General features: G+C 35.6%; 2 protein-coding genes across 2 annotated transcripts in view; one reads left to right on the top strand and one right to left on the bottom strand.

Annotated features, from left to right (window-relative positions):
* The window catches only part of LOC102803793 (uncharacterized), a 36,409-nt gene extending 20,185 nt beyond the window's left edge, over positions 1–16,224 (bottom strand). The window contains exon 1 of the mRNA XM_085500956.1: positions 15,942–16,224. The gene's annotated coding sequence lies outside the window, so the exon portion shown is untranslated. The remainder of the gene's footprint in view (positions 1–15,941) is intronic.
* On the top strand, positions 7,565–14,978 carry LOC144363606 (uncharacterized). Its single transcript, XM_078014234.2, has 2 exons — positions 7,565–7,900; positions 14,289–14,978. The coding sequence occupies exon 2, from the start codon at positions 14,298–14,300 to the stop codon at positions 14,976–14,978; it is 681 nt and encodes a 226-aa protein (XP_077870360.1). The 5' UTR covers positions 7,565–7,900; positions 14,289–14,297.
* Positions 16,225–19,291: the final 3,067 nt, after the last annotated feature.

Raw genomic sequence — 19,291 nt, 5'->3', positions numbered from 1 at the left:
ATATGATGGAGGTGATGAAAATTGTGTATGGCTTAAGCTGGACAAAACTATGTTTATTAACTCAAAAGACATTTTCATATGTGCTGCATATATCCCTCCAGAGTCATCTTCTAATGCAAGTTCAGAAATAATGAGAAAGATTGAAAATGATATATCAAAATATAGTGTCCTAGGAGATGTGATATTAACAGGTGATTTGAATGCCCGTACAGGAAAACTTGCTGATTATATTGTAGAAAGCTCAAATAAATATGTACCCATCAGTCCAAACTACAACAGTGATAAGAAAATTAATCCCCGCAATATGATTCTGAAATTAACAAACTGGGGCAAATTTTAATAGACATATGTCAAACAGCACAAATGCGCATTGCAAACGGTAGAATTTTGGGCAATCTAGAAGGTGGTTATACTTGTTATAAGTATAATGGTCAGAGTGTAGTAGATTATTTTATCGTCAATGAATTACTCATAAATAAACTAATTTTATTTAAAGTAGGTAAGATATCTTATTTATCGGATCATTGTAGTATTTCTCTAATTATAAATCTGAAGACAACTACCAGTAAGGTTTGTAATATGAAGCATAAGTTACAAAATTTATTAGATAAATTTGTTTGGAGTGATAGATCAAGTGATTTATTTCAAAACATATTAAGTAGTGGAAATATTAAATTAGAATTAGACTCATTAATTAATCAAATGAATGATAATAGCATAGATTTGAATTGTAACATAAATAAGTTAACACATATTTTAGTGAGTGCTGGTGAATCTTCACTGAAGGTCATATCAGCATCCAAATGTAAACGCAAACATAAACCATGGTTCGATAAGACATGCAGTGAACTACGAAATGAAGTTAATCGTTTAGGGAAAGTGATGAAAGCAAATCCAAAGGAATTAAACATGAGACAGGTATACTATAAAACAAAGAAAACACTGCGAAAAATGATTAAAAAAAGAAAAATGAACAAAAGTCTCAAATTATGAAAAAAATTGCTCATCTGAAAGACAGAAACTGTAACAATAAAGATTTGTGGGATCTGATCAAGTCATTCAATAAGAAACAATCAGGAAAACAAAGTATGGACAATTTGATAACTCCGGAATGCTGGTTTAATTTTTATAAAAAACTGAATTCTACAAATGATCAAAACTATGATAACAAATTTGAAGGTTCAATTATAAAGAAATTAGAGGAATTAGAGAAAAGGAAAGATAAAGTACACAACATGACACTGGATAAACCAATAGTGGAAAAGGATGTCAAAGAGGCAATTAAAACATTGAAAAATTGAAAAGCATGTGGATTTGACAAAATTTCAAACGAGATGATAAAATCCAGTTTCATGTACATTAAACATCATTTACTCAAAATATTTAATACAGTACTACAAGGTGAAAAATACCCATCCCTTTGGAGTAAAGGATATATTGTACCAATATATAAATCAGGTAACAAGGATGATCCTTCAAACTATAGAGGTATAACAATAACGAGCTGCTTAGGAAAATTGTTTTCGATTATTCTGAATAACAGGCTAAACAAGTTCCTTAATGATTATAATATTATAACTAAATATCAAATTGGCTTTAAGAAAGACTGCAGGACCTCTGATCATGTATTTGTGCTCAAGTCTATTATGAATAACCATAACAAAATTAGAAAAAATGGCAAAATTATTAAAAAATCAGAGCCTCTTTATATGTGTTTTGTGGATTTGGCAAAAGCTTTTGATACAATTTGGAGGAATGGACTGTTTTACAAAATGTACAGAAATGGGGTGAGTGACAAGTTCATCAAAGTCATCAACAGTATGTATAAGGAGTTAAAATCATGTGTTAGATTGGAAGATGGGTACACTAATTATTTTGACAGTAAGTTAGGCACTCGCCAAGGGTGTCCACTATCACCAACCTTATTCAACATATTTGTGAATGATTTACCAAGTGTTCTCATAAAAGATACAGCTGATTGCCCAATTTTGGGTAAGGAACCAATTCCATGCCTTATGTATGCTGATGATATAGTCATCCTATCAAAGACTAAATCTGGACTACAAAATTCCCTTTTTAAATTACAAAACTATTGTAAAAGCTAGAAATTAAATGTTAGTGTAAAGAAAACAAAAATTCTGATTATGAACAAAAATATTGATAATTCAGAGAGTTTCTATATTGATAATAAAAAGATACAGATTGAAAATCAATTACCATATTTAGGAATCAATTTTAACTCAAATAGTAACTTCAAAACTTGCATTAAATCATTGACTCTGAAAGCACAAAAAAGCTACTTTTCAATTAGACAACAATTCAATATTTATGCCAATACTCAAATTAACACACTATGTTATTTATTTGACAGCATGGTAAAACCAGTTTGTATATACGGGAGTGAAATTTGGGGTGCCTATACCATCAACAATTTCGAACACAAAGGAACACTCAAATCAATCACAAATGACAATTTGGAATATGAAAAACTACATTTAAAATGACTTCATTTCGGTTGCATATTTCAAAAATTTCTACCTTCTGAGGGTGGCACATCCCTCCTCGGAGGGACTGCCCTATGTTCCGACATCTCTATGTTCCGACACCACTATGTTTCGACACCCCTATGTTTCGACACACAGTATACTTGTGTCGATCTCATAACTCTCGCCAGACGATAAGATAGATTCCGTGTCGCTTTCTGAGCACTGCATAGATAGATAGATAGATAGAATTTTTTATTTGGAACGTACCAATGAAATCTTGAGTAAAGTCCAAAAATAACAATAACAAAACAAAACATTCAGAACAACAAAAACTTACAGTACTAAAACATATCAAGAATATAGAAAATAAATTTTGCAAAAATGCTAAGAATGAAAAAATCATTGCTATTACAATAATAGGAAATAATTCATCCATGCTAAAATCTTCCAGCTTTGGGGCATAGATGTATAAAGCTGCAAGGAATCTAGATCTTTGTTCTTTGATTTGACAATTATTACAATATAAAATGTAATGTTTCTCATCCCCTACTTCATTGCATTCATGGAGATTACATAGCCTGTTTTCCTTCAAAATGCCTTTATGTCTACCGGATTCAGTGGGAAGAAAATGTGCAGAAGTTCTAAATTTAGTATAAGCTATTCTATGATTTTTATTTTTATTTTTTTCTAAATAATGTTCAAATTCAAAATTTTCTTTAGCACACCTGTAAAAGTCAAGCTTACAATTGTTCAACAAATTGTTTTTCCACTTCATACGGTATAAACATTTGAGCTTCTCTTTAAAAATATCACAAAAAATATTCTGATGTGGGTCTGAATTAGTTAGATCTGTTATGACTAGTAATTTTTGTATAAAGTTAAGCCATGGGTCATGCACAAAAGTTTTGGATTCTTCATAGGCTGCATCAATGATAGAATTGTTTGTTTTTTTACATACCTGAAACACAAATATCCAATATAAGTGGATATTGACCTAATTCACCTCTACATGGGTCATTAGATGCCTTCCTGTGCACACCCAGAACTCTTTTACAGAATTTAATATGAAGTTTTTCTGGAATTAATTTATCTGAGAAAAGTTTTGTTTCAAAATTGCAATTGTCAACTGTACATTTATTTTTACCAGACCCCTTGTAGATGTTCAGCATAATCCCTCCCCACACATCAGCCGCATATAATTTTCTAAATGATCAAAAGTGTCTAAACCTGAGTGCAATGATGAATTATAAAAGCTTGACCCCTCTGGAGACAAGTAGCAAAAACATGTGTATAAATCTTTTTTAAAACCAAAAAATTCCTTGCTCATTTTGCATACGTATAGCGGCCATTGTGAAACGATGACAAATTCCCCCGTGACGTCACAAATCACCCTTGTATGCTAATCAGGTACTCTAGCTGGAGCCTCGCTCTGAGTCGACCAAGAAACTGAACGTGGGCGTTTCATTATCTAGAACATTATTATTGATAGTTTACTTAATTTATGTACATTTTTCACTTGATTTTTTTTCATAATGTTTTTATAAATAAATTTTGCACACAAAAAAACATCTTGAATTTTCAAGGTGAATGTTCCGGTGAAGCACTCCACTATCACCTTGAAGTATTTCATTAGGACTACGTGTATGTGACAATGCCCTCACAGTTTAGAATCAGTTTACCAACAGCCAATCATATTGCTTCTTTCTTCAACGCGCTTGGCCAAGCTATCATAATCTTCAGGCGGAACTAATTCACGAGACGCTCAACGTTGCTATTTAAGACGCGCACCACTCTACCTTGTATTTATATGGGCTCTGCGCGAGCTGCCGGGTGAGCTGCTGTGAAACACCGGTCGAAGACATCTTTGAAGACATCCTAAACAACCAAATTTAAATATGTTGCATATGTAGGGGTAATCTTGTTACACTGTTCAGGGGGGTGTCAACAACCATCCCAAAATACCGTTTTCTGAAAATTTGTTGTCGGGTGTGTTTAAACCGAAGAACGAAAAACAAAGAACGAAGACAGAATATTCATACTGTTTAATCATAACAGTTTAATACATTTACATCACGGTTACTATTTTAGTAACCGTGTTTACATGCACTCATCGTTCATACTGTTTAATCATAACATATATATTCTTCGTTCTTCGGTTTAAGCACACCTTTTGTTTTCACCATGATGGTTGCCAGGCGGTGAAAATGCCTGACCCGAGAATAAATGTCGCTGAACACAGTGGTAGCTGTGTTGGCTTAGATGTAGAGGCGCTTTCTGGCAGTCATTGTAACAAAGCTTTCTATTGGTCGGTAAACTTTCTATCGCGCAACCACGTGACATACACGGTTATGAATAGAATTACCGCACGGTGTTGTAGAGGGAGGAATGTCCGAACGGAACAACACCGTGCAGGCGGACGATGACAAAAAAAGTCAATTGTCCCAATTCAGTTACACTTTAATCTGACTAGCCGTGCGTGACCTTTTACTACCTTGATATAACCAGGATGTCCTGTTGGTTAATACTGGAAATCCAACTGTAGTGTAGTCCGGCCATGATGCTCGAAAGTCCGTGAAGGCGGGATCTTGCATAATGTTATCGGATAATTATCAGAGAATTATCAAACAATGTTGCCCATTGTATCATTCTAATACTTCGACAATTATTTGGCAATATCCGTGTCTATTGGATGTGCTATTGGATGTGGTTCCAACCTTAAATCCTCCGATTGCCTAACTATCGAAGTTTTAGATCGATAATTATCGGAGAATTATTTTACCTTCTTTTTTTATGAAAGTTGTACTTCGATATTCATCAGTCGCGGAATTGCAAGGTTGCCGCTTACATCCGGTAGCACATTTTCAAGTTTATCTACATATTAATTAAAATAATATATTTATTTATTTATTATGCGAGAGATGAATAGGCACTGCATTTAGCATTCCGTAGTGTTTGCATAAGTTTTTGAGATTGCCAAAAAATACAAAGGTTTCATACTATCTCTTTCCATTCCTATATTATGTGATTTCGGCCAACATTCCTTGTTTACCTCCACACGTTATACTTTTTCCTATCAATCTAAGACATTGATAGGTCTCAGAGAATTCCATGTTTAAAAAAATTAAACCACCACCCAGCTGTAGACCCTGTCTAATACCAATCTAAAACATCGAGAATTATCAGATATTTATCCAATAATTCAAATGTACAATAGGTCGGCTTCCTCTAATGCGAGGATATTGCACAAGTTTATACTACCTGCAAATTTGATGCATAATTCATCGTTCAAGGTTAAGGTCCATATTAGACAGATTTCCTTAAGGAAGTCAGAAAGCACTATTCTATTCTATTCTTCGTTGTTCCATTGCATTGTTCTGATATTCCTTTTTATTCTGAAAATATTCCCATATGTTACACTCATAAATTACAGTTGGTATAATACACAATTTAAATACTTATCCTTATATCTGCCAAAACATGTATATCCCGTATTTATACTTTACATTATTTCTTTGTCAATATCCTTCGTGTTCTGCAGATGTATTTGAAACTGCCTATTCGCTTCACTGTGCAATCGTCGATTTTGTATTTTACGTTTGTGTAAATTACCCAAACTTCTTTAAAATAAAAGTAAATAAAATATTGAAAAAAAAAACTAAAAAGACTTATTTTCAAATACATGAATATGTCATGACTAATTCATTTTATCATAGACAGGATTTGCCCAGAAAATGCCATTTGATGATTTTGAATAACGTATAATAAAGTTAATGAATTCATAATGTCAATAAGTAATGGAATATACGATGTAATATCCAACGTAATACTTGTACGCTACACTACGGTGCGCCGCGTGTTTCAAAATTATTTATGGCACGTATATCGATAAACACACGAAATTAAGGCTAAAATAAATGTTATAATATAGTATGCATCGTAAATCTTTTATCTTTACTAGAAAAAAAGAAGGATTATAAAATAACACTTATGACTCGAAAAAAAAGTGATATGGTGCACAAATAAATAATGTCAAGGGTGGGTTAGTTTGAACAAAAAATGTTAAGTAATTGAAACATTAGAATTGCAATTCCGCCCAGGGCTTCGATTAAAAAGAAAAAAAACATTTCATGTGTATAACAATGGAAAAAATGTGATTCTATATGTAAAAAAAAACTTGCCTACCCGCTGGATAATAAAAATACGTAAAATGCGTATTTCAAAAGAAAACTCTTGGGCTGATTATTGGGTGGTCCTATTCATAATTAAAAAAAAAAAACGACTACGCTTAAAAAAAATCATGGTCCAAAATTTTTGGTTCGAATTCCGAGAAATTGACGTGGTCTAGTTTTTGTTCTGCAAAATAATTAAACATGGGAAAAATAAAACAAGAAAAAAAAACTTATGTGTTTAAGTTCCAGAAAAAATATGGCTACCCACCAGATTAATGCAAACTTGAAGCAATTTGAAAACCATGTTTCGTCATCAAAAATATATTCACATGGTCCTGCACCATTAAAAAATCCGCGGTACCTGAATGATGTGATCTACTAGAAAAATATAAGGCCCTGTTTTATGTGTTAAAAGTTTTTGCCGAATCAGTTGTTGCACGGACTTTAAAGAGGAATGTTTTTAATCTTAGAGTAGCCTAAATATGCCCAAAAGATATCACCATTATAATAGAAAACAAATAAACATCTATTGCCCGGACTTGAAACCTTCATCTTTAAAAATATTACTTGTTTCAGAGGAAAAACTACTCGCAGGTACTCGCATTTGAAAGGAACGTGACCCCCCCCCCCAAAAAAAAAAAACACGCACACACACACACACACACACACACACACACACACATATATATATATATATACGTTGTCCTTGTCTTTAAAAAAAAAAACGCGTGGTCATCTCGTATCAGAAAAAAAAAACATGGGTATATCTATTTGAAAGAAAACTATGGGGCCCTGTCGCATTTCAAAAAAAAACAAACATGGGTACTATCATTTAAAGGAAGTTACGTGGCCCTCTCGCTTGAGAAAAAAACAAAACATTCGCCTTCCCAGAGTTCCCTGGGGTAAAAAAACGTGGGCACCGGGTTTAAATTTTGTGTGGCGTCCGCTTGAAAGAAATTTAGGCATTCTGCAACCAGAAGAAGAATATTCACACTCCATGACGAGGACAATTGACCAGTAACTTAGGAGATCCAACAGAGAGAACCATGTGACTTGTTTGTATCATTTAGCGCATGGCAAATCAGTGGGTTTGGGAAGATTTCGACAGCCAGGTTTGCAAAGACGTCTAGAACTCAGAAGCCGTGCAATTTGGATGATTGAAAGAGTTTAGGAGCGAGAAGGAGTTGAATGATTTCTGTCTGTACCAACTAAGTAGACTGGGTCGTTTCTGAACAGGATATTAAGGTATGAAGTTACGTTTTAAAAGATCCCCTTCATCATGTGGCGGGCATGTACATGTCCTGGGGTACATGTGTAGCCCTAGCGCACAGTCACTTGGGGGCTGAAAATCAATAAATACTAATTTTCAATAAAAATCATCCGCTATACGTATATAAATAAACAAGTTGTGAAACACGGCACCTAGTAAATCGACACCCTGTCGTTTTCAAATGTCGATTTCTTACCTTAAAATGCGAAACAAAAAGTGCAGAGGGGGTCAGGTGTTATGTTAATAACCATTGTTCATAATCGCTAACTTGGTTTTATTCAAAACTGCACAAATCGCGAGTTTTCTGGTGATATCCGACAATTTCATGATCGAAAATGGCCAGCAGCCAGAATCAAGGGGGATTCGCACAGAGTTCTGGGTAAATCAAGTGCGCATACTCATTTTCAGCCAATCAGGCGTGCCGTAACAGCGAGTATTTCCTTGATTTACCCAGAACTCTATGCGAATCCCCCTTGATTCTGGCTGCTGGCCATTTTCGATCATGAAATCGTCGGATATCATCAGAAAACGCGGGATTTGTGCAGTTTTGAATAAAACCAAGTTAGCGATTATGAACAATGGTTATTAACGTAACACCTGATCCCCTCTAAAATTTTTGTTTCGCATTTTAAGGTAAGAAATCGACATTTGAAACCGACAGGGTGTTGATTTACTCGGTGCCGTGTTTCACAACTTGTTTATATATATACGTATAGCGGATGATTTTTTTGTTGAAAATTAGTATTTATTGATTTTCAGCCCCCAAGTGACTGTGCCCTAGCGTACACTACTGGTACTACAGTGCTGTCACGGTGTGTCCGTTCGGTTGATAGACGTCCCCCACCACAAACCTGCATACCTCCGTAGAAAGTCCAGGACTTATATTATAGGCTAATTATGATCAGCGAAATAGAGAAATACTAGTAATATAATTGAGTTAATTAAATAGTAGTAGTATTATGTCCACTGTAATCCCATATCGCACATCAAATAATCTCACATTTTTGGTATGAAATAATTTTTAATGGGGCAAATGATGTCGGTAAACGATACTAGTCTTCAAGAGTGACCCAATTGACCGCGCTCTTTCTAGCCGGTGTAGCGCCACCACAGGCCAATATAAAATAAAACATGACGCGCGAGCTTTCAAAACGCTTATGTGTCATTCTTCATGTACATGTTACAGCCGTTCTGAGAATTATTCGGACAGTCAGTTAGCAAAATGACTCGCAACTTTGCAAAACACGTTGGTCTTTGCCCAATCTAGACTTGTCGGCGCCACATGAGTGACGGGCGCGTGGTTTGGGATTACTATTTCATAGGAGTTGTCAGCTTGGTGAGTTGTAAGTATTATCTAGCGTGCGTTTACAGCAACCATTCTTTATTTTTTATAATTATATTGTAATTATTTTCAATAATTTTGAAAATCACAAGTTGGGTGTTGCTTAAATCTGTCGAAAAATGTCAACCCCTCGCTCATTTTAGTCAATTGTACCTGTTACAAAAATGAACTAAATATAATAACGGTCGTTATACCCCGTCATTTTCAAACTGCAGTTGACAAAATGATTCAATGTCAGGTGGACTCAGATGGTTATAACAATTTAAAATAACACTTTGAATGCATATACAACATATAACTTGTTAATATATGGTAACCGACGCGTGTCGCTTTGAAAACAGCGTTTTACCCGCATCTTGCAAGATAATGGAATTATTCCAATTGTGGGCATGCCAATACAACTGTGCCATCAAGTTTAGATTGGAAAAGACCCAAGTGTTTTGCAAAGTTCCAACATATATTGCTAACATGGCTGTCCGAATAATTCCCAGAATGGCTATATTGTTCGATTTCTGAGCTGAAAGGTAGTGTGGTGTAATTTTCGCCCGTGTTCACCTAGTGTTGTATTATTGTATTAATTATACATGTATTATTTTTCAATTTTGCTATTTCGCTATTTCGCCATTTCTCTGATTATACTTAGCCAAATTATAACTTTTTTGACTCCCGTGTGCGAAGCATAAAAGGGAGTCTTTGCAGTTACCCTGTCTGTATATCTGTATGTCTGTATGTATGTATGTATGTATGTATGTATGTATGTAGGTATGTATGTATGTATGTCACTTTTTTTGTTCCACCGTTATCTCAAGAACCACTAATCAAATTTTGGTGAAACTTGGTAAATAGATACTCTGGGATAATGCGCAGAGTTGATTAGGTTTTGGTAAAAATTTATGAATATTAATTACCTAATTTGCATGATAATTAGCTGATTTTTAGCTGTTTCAAGACTGTTCTACTGATATCTGAAGAACCATTAATTGGATTTTGATGAAATTTGGCACATGGATGCTCTGAACTAGTGCGCAGATTTGATTAGTTTTGGGTAAAAATCTATGAATATTAATTACCTAATTTGCATGATAATTAACTGATTTTAAGCTGTTCTATGACTGTTCCACTGATTTTTGAAGAACCACTCATTGGATTTCAATGAAACTTGGCACATGGATGCTCTGAACTAATGCGCAGATTTGATTAGTTTTGGGTAAAAATCTGTTAATATTATTAATTACCTAATTTACATAATGATTAATCAATTTTCGGTTTTTCCACTGATATCTCAAGTACTAATCATAACATTTCAATAAAACTTGGTACATAGGTGTCATATGACACTGCACAGACCTGATAGTTTTTAGGGTAATATCAGTACATATTAATTACCTAATTTGCATAATTAATTTTCAGCTTTTGATATTTCGAGTAGTAATGATCACGTTTCAATGAAACTTGGTACATATTTACTCGAGGACTGTGCAGAGACCTAATTAGTTTTTGGGTAAAATATTTGTGCATAATAATCACCTTATTAGCATAATTAGTTAATTTTCAGCTTTTCACCTGATATCTCAAGTACTAATCATCACATTTCAATGAGAATTGCGACATTTTTTCTAGGACTATGCAGAGACCTGATTAATTTTGGGATAAATAATTGTGCCTATTAATTACCTAATTTGCATAATTAGTTAATTTTTTGCTGTTCTATGGCTGTTGCACTGATGTCTAAAAACCACTCATTGGATTTCAATGAAACTTTTAAAGAGTACCCATCACATTTCAATGAACCTCAGACTATGCACCATATTAGTTTTTGGTAAATATTTATGCTTCTTAATCACCTAATTAACATAATTAATTAATACTGATATCTCAAGTATTGATCATCGCATTTGAATAAAACTTGGTACATAAATGCTCTAGGACAATAGACAGCCTGATTAATTTTGAGTTAAAATCTGTTCATATTAATTCTCTAATTAGCATAATAATTAATATTTTTTTGGTTCTAATCACATTTCAATGAAACTTGGTACATTGTGCAGACCTTTAGTTTTACACTTAAATCTGTTCATATTAGTTACCTTATTTGCATAATTAGTTTTCAGCTATTCCATCAATATCTCAAGTATAAGTAATTTTGAATTAATTTTTAATGTGTCTCCAAAACTCTCAGCACACGGGAGTTCTTTCTAAGCTTTCTTTGATAATGAAATAGCATGCCCAGGTACCAAAAACCATGATCGATTAACACATATATCCAACACTCCCAGTTCGGAGTCCAATTGTGTATGAAATCAGCTACTTTGCCTTAAAAACAAACGATTCAATTAAATTAAAAATGGCGGCGTTTGGTGAATGATTCATCGGTACCTACACGTTTACAATTTTCCCTTTACTAGTCGTTTCAAATTAATTTTTTATAACTATATCGTCGTTTCAACTGATTTTGGCTGGGAAATTACTTATTTTTAACTTGCGTACCAACTCCGGTGTTTATCCGCCATAACAGCGAGTGATGGCATTAGTGACCAGCTTATGATAAACATTTAATACAAGAATGTAACTCTGCTTATAGCTGTTTCATAGCCCTCTTAGGCCGGGTATTTTTATTTGGTACTCCTTTCGGGCAATCTTGCGAAAATGTCAGATAAGTAAAAAGAAATTAAAAATCAAGTGTCTGTCGCAATATTGAGGGACGCAACTGCAGCTACTCTGCTAATTGATTACAGTATTGTTGTTACAATGCGAAATGGTGTTAAGAGCCGAGAACCTTCAGTTTGTTTAAGCTGTTCAAGCAGGAAAGTGGGGGGGGGGGGGTAAAGGGTTGTAAAGCTGTCATGTAAGCTGTGATGACAATTACAAAAGTTGACTGTTTACTCACACTGGTTATATAAATCTGAATTGTATGTGCCACAAGTGTGTTAAACAGGTTGCTCCTGATCTCCTAATCAGCAGTTTTAATATTTCTTTATTACACAACTAATAACTAATGCTAAAAATCAACACACAGATAAAGAATGTTTAAAAAATTTATATGTAGTACAGTAGTAGGTGCTAGGAGCACTAGTACTGTAATTAATTTAGAGTAGTTGTAGGATTAGTTTGCCTACAAGTTTTCTATTCTCAAGGATCTTTATCTCTTTTGTCATTTTAGATGACTGTGATAAATACATCCACATGTAGTCTAATATACAATATTTCGTTGTTTCAATGTTTTTTAGTCCCCGTTCGGACGCAGTCCGAAAACGGGGACTTATGTTTTGCCCTGTGTGCGTCCGTCCGTCCGTCCGTGATCACCTGTATCTCAAACATGCATGGACCGATTAAGTTCAAACTTCACTCATACATTACACATTATATCGGACATATGCACATGCATTTTTTTCATGATCCTATTAACGATAGCCGAATAGCGGCCATTTTAAGGCCGAAAATACATCAAAATCGCACATTTTCACCATTCCGGACCCGGATCTCAGTTATGCATGGACGGATTTTGTTCAAATTTGGTACATACATTAAACATAATAGGACCTTGATGCACGTAATTTTTTTTTTGGATCGGGTTCGAAATGGCCGACTGGCGGCCATTTTGTTTTAAAGAATTCAGTTCTGGATCCGTATCTGAGACATGCTTGGATTGATCGAGTTCAAACTTCACACACACAAGGTACATCATGTCACAAATATGTATGTGCATTTGTTTCATGATCTCATTAACGATAGCCAAATGGCGGCCGCTTTAAGGCCGAAAATGCATTGAAATCGCACATTTTCACCATTCCGGACCCTGATCTCAGTTATGCATGGACGGATTTCATTCAAATTTGGTACATACATTAAACATAATAGGACCTTGATGCACGTCATTTTTTTTTCGGATCAAGTTCGAAATAGCCGACTGGCGGCCATTTTGTTTTAAAGAATTCAGTTCTGGATCCGTATCCGAGACATGTCTGGATTGATCAAGTTCAAACTTCACACACACAAGGTACATCATGTCACAAATATGTATGTGCATTTGTTTCATGATCTCATTAACGATAGCCAAATGGGGGCCGCTTTAAGGCCGAAAATGCATTGAAATCGCACATTTTCACCATTCCAGACCCGTATCTCAGTTATGCATGGATGGATTTTGTTCAAATTTGGTACATACATTAAACATAATAGGACCTTGATGCACGTCTTTTTTTTTCAGATCAAGTTCGAAATGGCCGACTGGCGGCCATTTTCTTAAAGAATTCAGTTCTGGATCCGTATCCAAGACATGTCTGGATTGATCAAGTTCAAACTTCACACACACATGGTACATCATGTCACAAATAGATATGTGCATTTGTTTCATGATCTGCTTAACAATAGCGGAATGATGGCCATTTTAAGACTGAAAATGCATCAAAATCACGTATTTTCACAATTCCAGAACCGGATCTCAGTCATGCATGGATGGATTTTGTTCAGATTTAGCACAATGTGTTGTACATATGCAGGTGCATTTCGGTCATGATCTGCTTTGAATGTATGTCACTCAAATATGAACGGAACGGGGATGTGTCATTGACAATGACTTGTTTTTCATGGTACATGCTGACAACATATTTAATGATAAAAAAACAGTCGACATTTGTTGGCAATACATTGCCTAATATGACAGATGGAGTTAGGTTGCCAACAATTGTTAGCAACAAATGTGTTCCCATGTATCATGGCCTTTAGTATCATTTTATGAAAAATTAGAATTTTTTGGGGGTTTATCAGTGTGTTGTGGATAACTTAATTTCTCAAAATCACATGAGAAAACATGCGACCCACATCACAATGTACAGTTTGTGAGATTTATTATAGATGCTGTGTCTGTAGTGTACTAAATGATGACATTAATTTTAAAATAAATTATGAGTTTTGAAATAATTATAGAATATTAACATATTCTCATTTTTGGTGACATATAGTACATGTACTTGATACCTGTATCTCATATCTAAGTAACAAATAGTTGTCCTTATTTGCAGTATACAAGTATGGATTTACAGCACACTCTTCAGACAATCAATTCACCTACTGTGAGTTCTGCTGTCAACAGGCTTTTTTCGGGTCGTTCACAGCCTAGCTCAGTGAAATCTCCACAGAAGAAGATACAAAACAAAACAACATTGAAGAGTCAACCTCTTGTCAAAGGTTACTTAACACGCTCAAAAAGTTATCATCTAAAACTGTGTGTTTTGAAATATCATCAGGAAGTTATCAGTGATAGCGGTAGTAATGCTCACACCTGGGATGGAAACTATTTATTTAAAGGAGATCTATGCCTTGAAAATAAATGGAGTGAGATGCGGTCAAATCAGGAGATTATGACTCTGATTATGAATGCATACCCAAGTTATACTGGTCATTACAGACATATAAATATACCTCGTGCTGGATATATGCAGTTAAGAATTGTATCACGATCTTTCTCATACAGTGCAAAAGCATTGTGGGATACAAGAACTCAAAGTAAAACTGTGTATATTATGCTAGATTCTGATGTTGAAAAGATTGGACCTGTGAACCAAGCTGAACCTACAAGTGATAATAATTCACAGGAAAATTCTGAAAACACAGCAAGTGTTCTTACAACTGAAATAGATGCAGAAGTTGAAAGTCCTGCCCAGGCAGTATCTGTTGAAAGTGATGCAATTATTTCGGGTCCTACTATTTAACGCCCGGACACGCGAGGGAGTGTCCGGGCACGCGCGGAGGCGAACAGGGGGGAATACCTAACGGGCGGGGCAGCGGCAGCAATCCTTGTACTGTATAATATTCGTTTATGCTCATAATTTGAACTGGGGTGGCGAATTCGAGCAGCTATCCACACTTTTTATGATCGACGCCCGGGCATTCCGGCGAATCGAGTCCGCCATGTTGTTTACTAATTTTGGTTAGCGTTTAACAATAGGACAATACCATTCGATCCATGGGGGTGACAGTCCTACGAATGTGCCGACATTGTCGAAGGACAAGGACAGGAAAAGTTTGTGCAAGTGTGGCGAGACTCCCGTAGTTACGCGGAAATTATTTACCTCATGTGAAAAAAAAGCATTTTCGAGCATATGTATCGAGACCAAACATAATTTGTCGATAATCGAGTGTTGCAAGAAAAAGTGAGATTGTCGCAAAATGTAGCAAATCGTTTTCAAAACAGTGCCGCTAAGAAAGTCTCGCTTTGTTTGCGCCCACTGTAAAACATGTATAGTAAACAAACCGCCCTTTTAGAAAATATTTTTATTAAAAATAAGTACAAATCAACTAAAACGAAAATTAAAACATGTATAGTAAATAGACAGACAGGTTTGGAAAAGATCGATCACGGGGCGTGTATACAGAAAACTACTGGTATGTAGCTCGCCAACTGGGCTTGGGATCTCTCCATCGCGTCAAGTAGTCATTCATTTGCAAACGTGAATTCGTACAGCGGGCGATGAACTAAACTTGACCTTTCGATGTGTCGCTTCCAAGGCGTTGTGATACTCTCTTTATTACTACCTATATCCATGCTATATTTAATAAAAGTGGGAACGTCATTCAGTTTCATTGTTAACGGCAGGTTACACTAGCGCACCGGAAGCATGTGTGCGAATAGAGGTCATAGCCGTCGCATCGCGATTTTATAGTAGCTCACTTACCGGATTCACACCCTGCTCGGGGATCATGTGGTCTGTGTTACGAGCCCGGCCGTTACAAATTGGTCTGGGATCAGCTTGTAAATAATCTACTGTAACTATACACTGCACAAACAAACTACAAGAGATTCCATAAAATAGAAATACAAGGTGGCGTTTATCACGCCATTAATTTATTCAAGACCTTTTGTTACCTGTTATAGCTCCAAACAGAAACAACAAATGCTTTGTCTCTCGACGCAACTCGCCCTGGTTATGTAAATGTTTTCCCTTACCATCAGGCTCCAAGCCGGAACAAATGACAACCTTTTTTTTCTGAATTACACAAGTTCATCATATTTGGTATGTCATGTTTATTTGAAAAAAAAAACGTGCCTTGCTTGGGTTGAACCACAGTTACCAAAAAATAGTGACCGTGGTTGAACTGAATTAGGGACAGTGTATGTTCCCCTCTTTGTTGTAGTTGTACAATAGAGTGTCAATCACAGCTGAATACGTGTCGCGGCGTCAACCTTTGAAATATGTGGACGAAACGTAATACTAGTATATTCCGTACACTATACTGTGCACGAGATTGACCAAACTCTGTGTTTTCGACAAGGCCAGGTTTACCGTAAACTGCGTGTACAATAAGAAATTTACCGCATGCTGTAAGAGTGGGGACAGGGGGTGGGTGACTGGTACAGGAAATAAAATAGGCATCTCAAGTTTTTACAGGAAGTTACCATTTACAGTAAAAAAATCGATTTTTACACTTAAAGATATATTTGATATTTTGTGTTTAAGAATCTATATTGAAAGCTTAATGTGGAAAATGCTTTATACACTTACAAAATATACGATCTTTGTACAAATCATGGATGAATAAAACGGTTGATTACAATTTAAATCTTGTCCATGGCTACGAATATACGTTTTTTATTTGTTTGAATTACATTACAAAGTATAAAAACATTGGACGAAAATATCCCCTCTGTACCGTACACGAGATTTACCGAACTCTGTACCGTTCACGATATTTAACCGTATGCGATATTCTTAGGATACCGACTTTATTGCAAGTGTGCGTAGCATTGTCACCTGCATACAATGCTGTGTTTACGGGGACACATAACAATGAGAAAACAACATGAGGTGAATAATTTCTGCGTAACAGACGTCTTACATGGTCATTTTTGAATCTTACTAAACAATACTACGGGAGTCTTGCCACACTTGCACAAACTTGTCCTGTCCTTGTCCTTCGACAATGTCGGCACATTCGTAGGACTGTCACCCCCATGGATCGAATGGTATTGTCCTATTGTTAAACGCAAACCCAAATTAGTAAACAACATGGCGGACTCGACTCGCCGGAATGCCCGGGCGTCAATCATAAAAAGTGTGGATAGCTGCTCGAATTCGCCACTCCGGTTCAAATTTTGAGCATAAACAAATATTATACAGTACAAGGATTGCTGCCGCTGCCCCGCGTGTTAGGTATTCCCCCCTGTTCGCCTCCGCGCGTGCCCGGACACTCCCTCGCGTGTCCGGGCGTTAAATAGTAGGACCGATTATTTCTCCCCTAATTAACATCGAGACAGCATCAGTGAATGATGCAAGTACTACTGCAGATTGTTCTGTAAACTCTACTTCACAAAAGCATGTTTCATTTGCTGACCAATCTTCATGTAGCAATGAGATAAACCCAGGATATTTACATGCAGAACATTTTGAAGAGTTAATATTAGATAACCAGGATACCTGTATAGATGTTGAGGATACAGAACATTTTTCACGGGAACTGAATGTTATTCAAGTGGAGTTAGCAATGTAGATGCAGATACAAACAGTGCTACAGAAAAAAAACAAGATGATGTTTGTATGGTAATAGAGAAAGACAACATTTCACCTCAATTTGAATCTATATGTGAGAATCAATCACCACAACAGGTCTGTACACAAGAATGCCATACTATATCTAATACGAAACACAGTGAATGGTCTCTTGAAAATCCAAAGAAAAGAAATATAGCAGCAGTCAATCCTGATACAGTAGGAAATAAAAAGAATCAAAGAATTAAAGCTGCAAGCAGCGTCACAGGGGCCCAAGTATACATGCCATAAATAATGAGGTCAAATGATACACAATTAGTTTGAATGATTAGTACCATGAGGTCGAAATGCAGTTGGTTCCATATATTTATTTGAGATATAAAGGTTATTAATATATGGTCATCTGTTATTTTAATCAAATCTCTTGTTCAACGTTGTCATAATAACACAGGATTCATCATTCTAACTACAACAGTGCTTGAGTTATAACAGTTATGATTATTAATGAGGTTAGAAGCCCCCACCCCACCCCATGCAGTTGGTTCCATATATTTATTTGAGATATTAATGTTACGAATATTAATGAGTTCACATGACCATAAATGGTCATCTGTTATTTTAATCAAATCTCTTGTTCATTGTTGTCATAATAACACAGGATTCATCTTCCTAACTGCAAAAGTGTTCGAGATACAACGATTATGCATATTAATGAGCTCACATGACCATATATGGTCATCTGTTATTTTATTCAAATCTCTTGTTTAACATCATCATAATAACACAGGTTTCATCTTCCTACCTGCAACAGTGCTTGAGATATAACAGTTATGCATATTAATGAGTTCACATGACCATATATGGTCATATGTTATTTTAATCAAATCTCAGGTTCACTGTTGTCATGATAACACAGGAATCATCTTCCTACCTGCAACAGTGCTTGAGATATAACAGTTATGCATGTTAATGAGTTCACATGACCATATATGGTTATCTGTTATTTTAATGAAATTGCTTGTTCACTGTTGTCATGATAACACAGGAATCATCTTCCTAACTGCAACAGTGCTTGAGATATAGCAGCTATGCATATTAATGAGGTTAGAAGCCCCCCACCCCATGGGCGCGTAGCCACATGACCTAGCCATGTGCCATTAAGGGGAAAGAATGTATCTAAAGAGTAGAATACACGTACAAAATTGTATTCCAATCGGACTAATATAAAACATGTAGTTGCATAATTTCAATTTTCACAAAATCCAAGATGGCGGCCAAATCACGTGACTTATCGAAAATATATTATTTTTTCCATATGGAGTTGAGGCCAGGCATGGTAAATATAAAAACATCTAGTAGATTCGTTGAATCACCTCTGAGAAACAAATGCCCAAACTTTTGGTCAATTTTCCTCAAAATCCAAGATGGCGGCCAAACCATGTGACTGATCTGAAATCTTTTATAGGTTTCTGAAAGAGATTGATATAGAGATGCCATGCAGCAATATTGAAAATAATCGCTCACGTGTGGCATGAGTG

This window comes from Saccoglossus kowalevskii, chromosome 7, assembly GCF_978046115.1.
Source record: "Saccoglossus kowalevskii chromosome 7, keSacKowa6.1, whole genome shotgun sequence".
Lineage (NCBI taxonomy): Eukaryota > Metazoa > Hemichordata > Enteropneusta > Harrimaniidae > Saccoglossus > Saccoglossus kowalevskii.
Note: the sequence above shows the minus strand (reverse complement) of the source record. Positions and strands in the feature narration are given on the sequence as shown.

What these genes read in the sequence shown, in the direction of transcription:
- LOC144363606 (XM_078014234.2), top strand. Translation starts at nt 14,298, where the DNA reads ATGGATTTACAGCACACTCTTCAGACAATCAATTCACCTACTGTGAGT.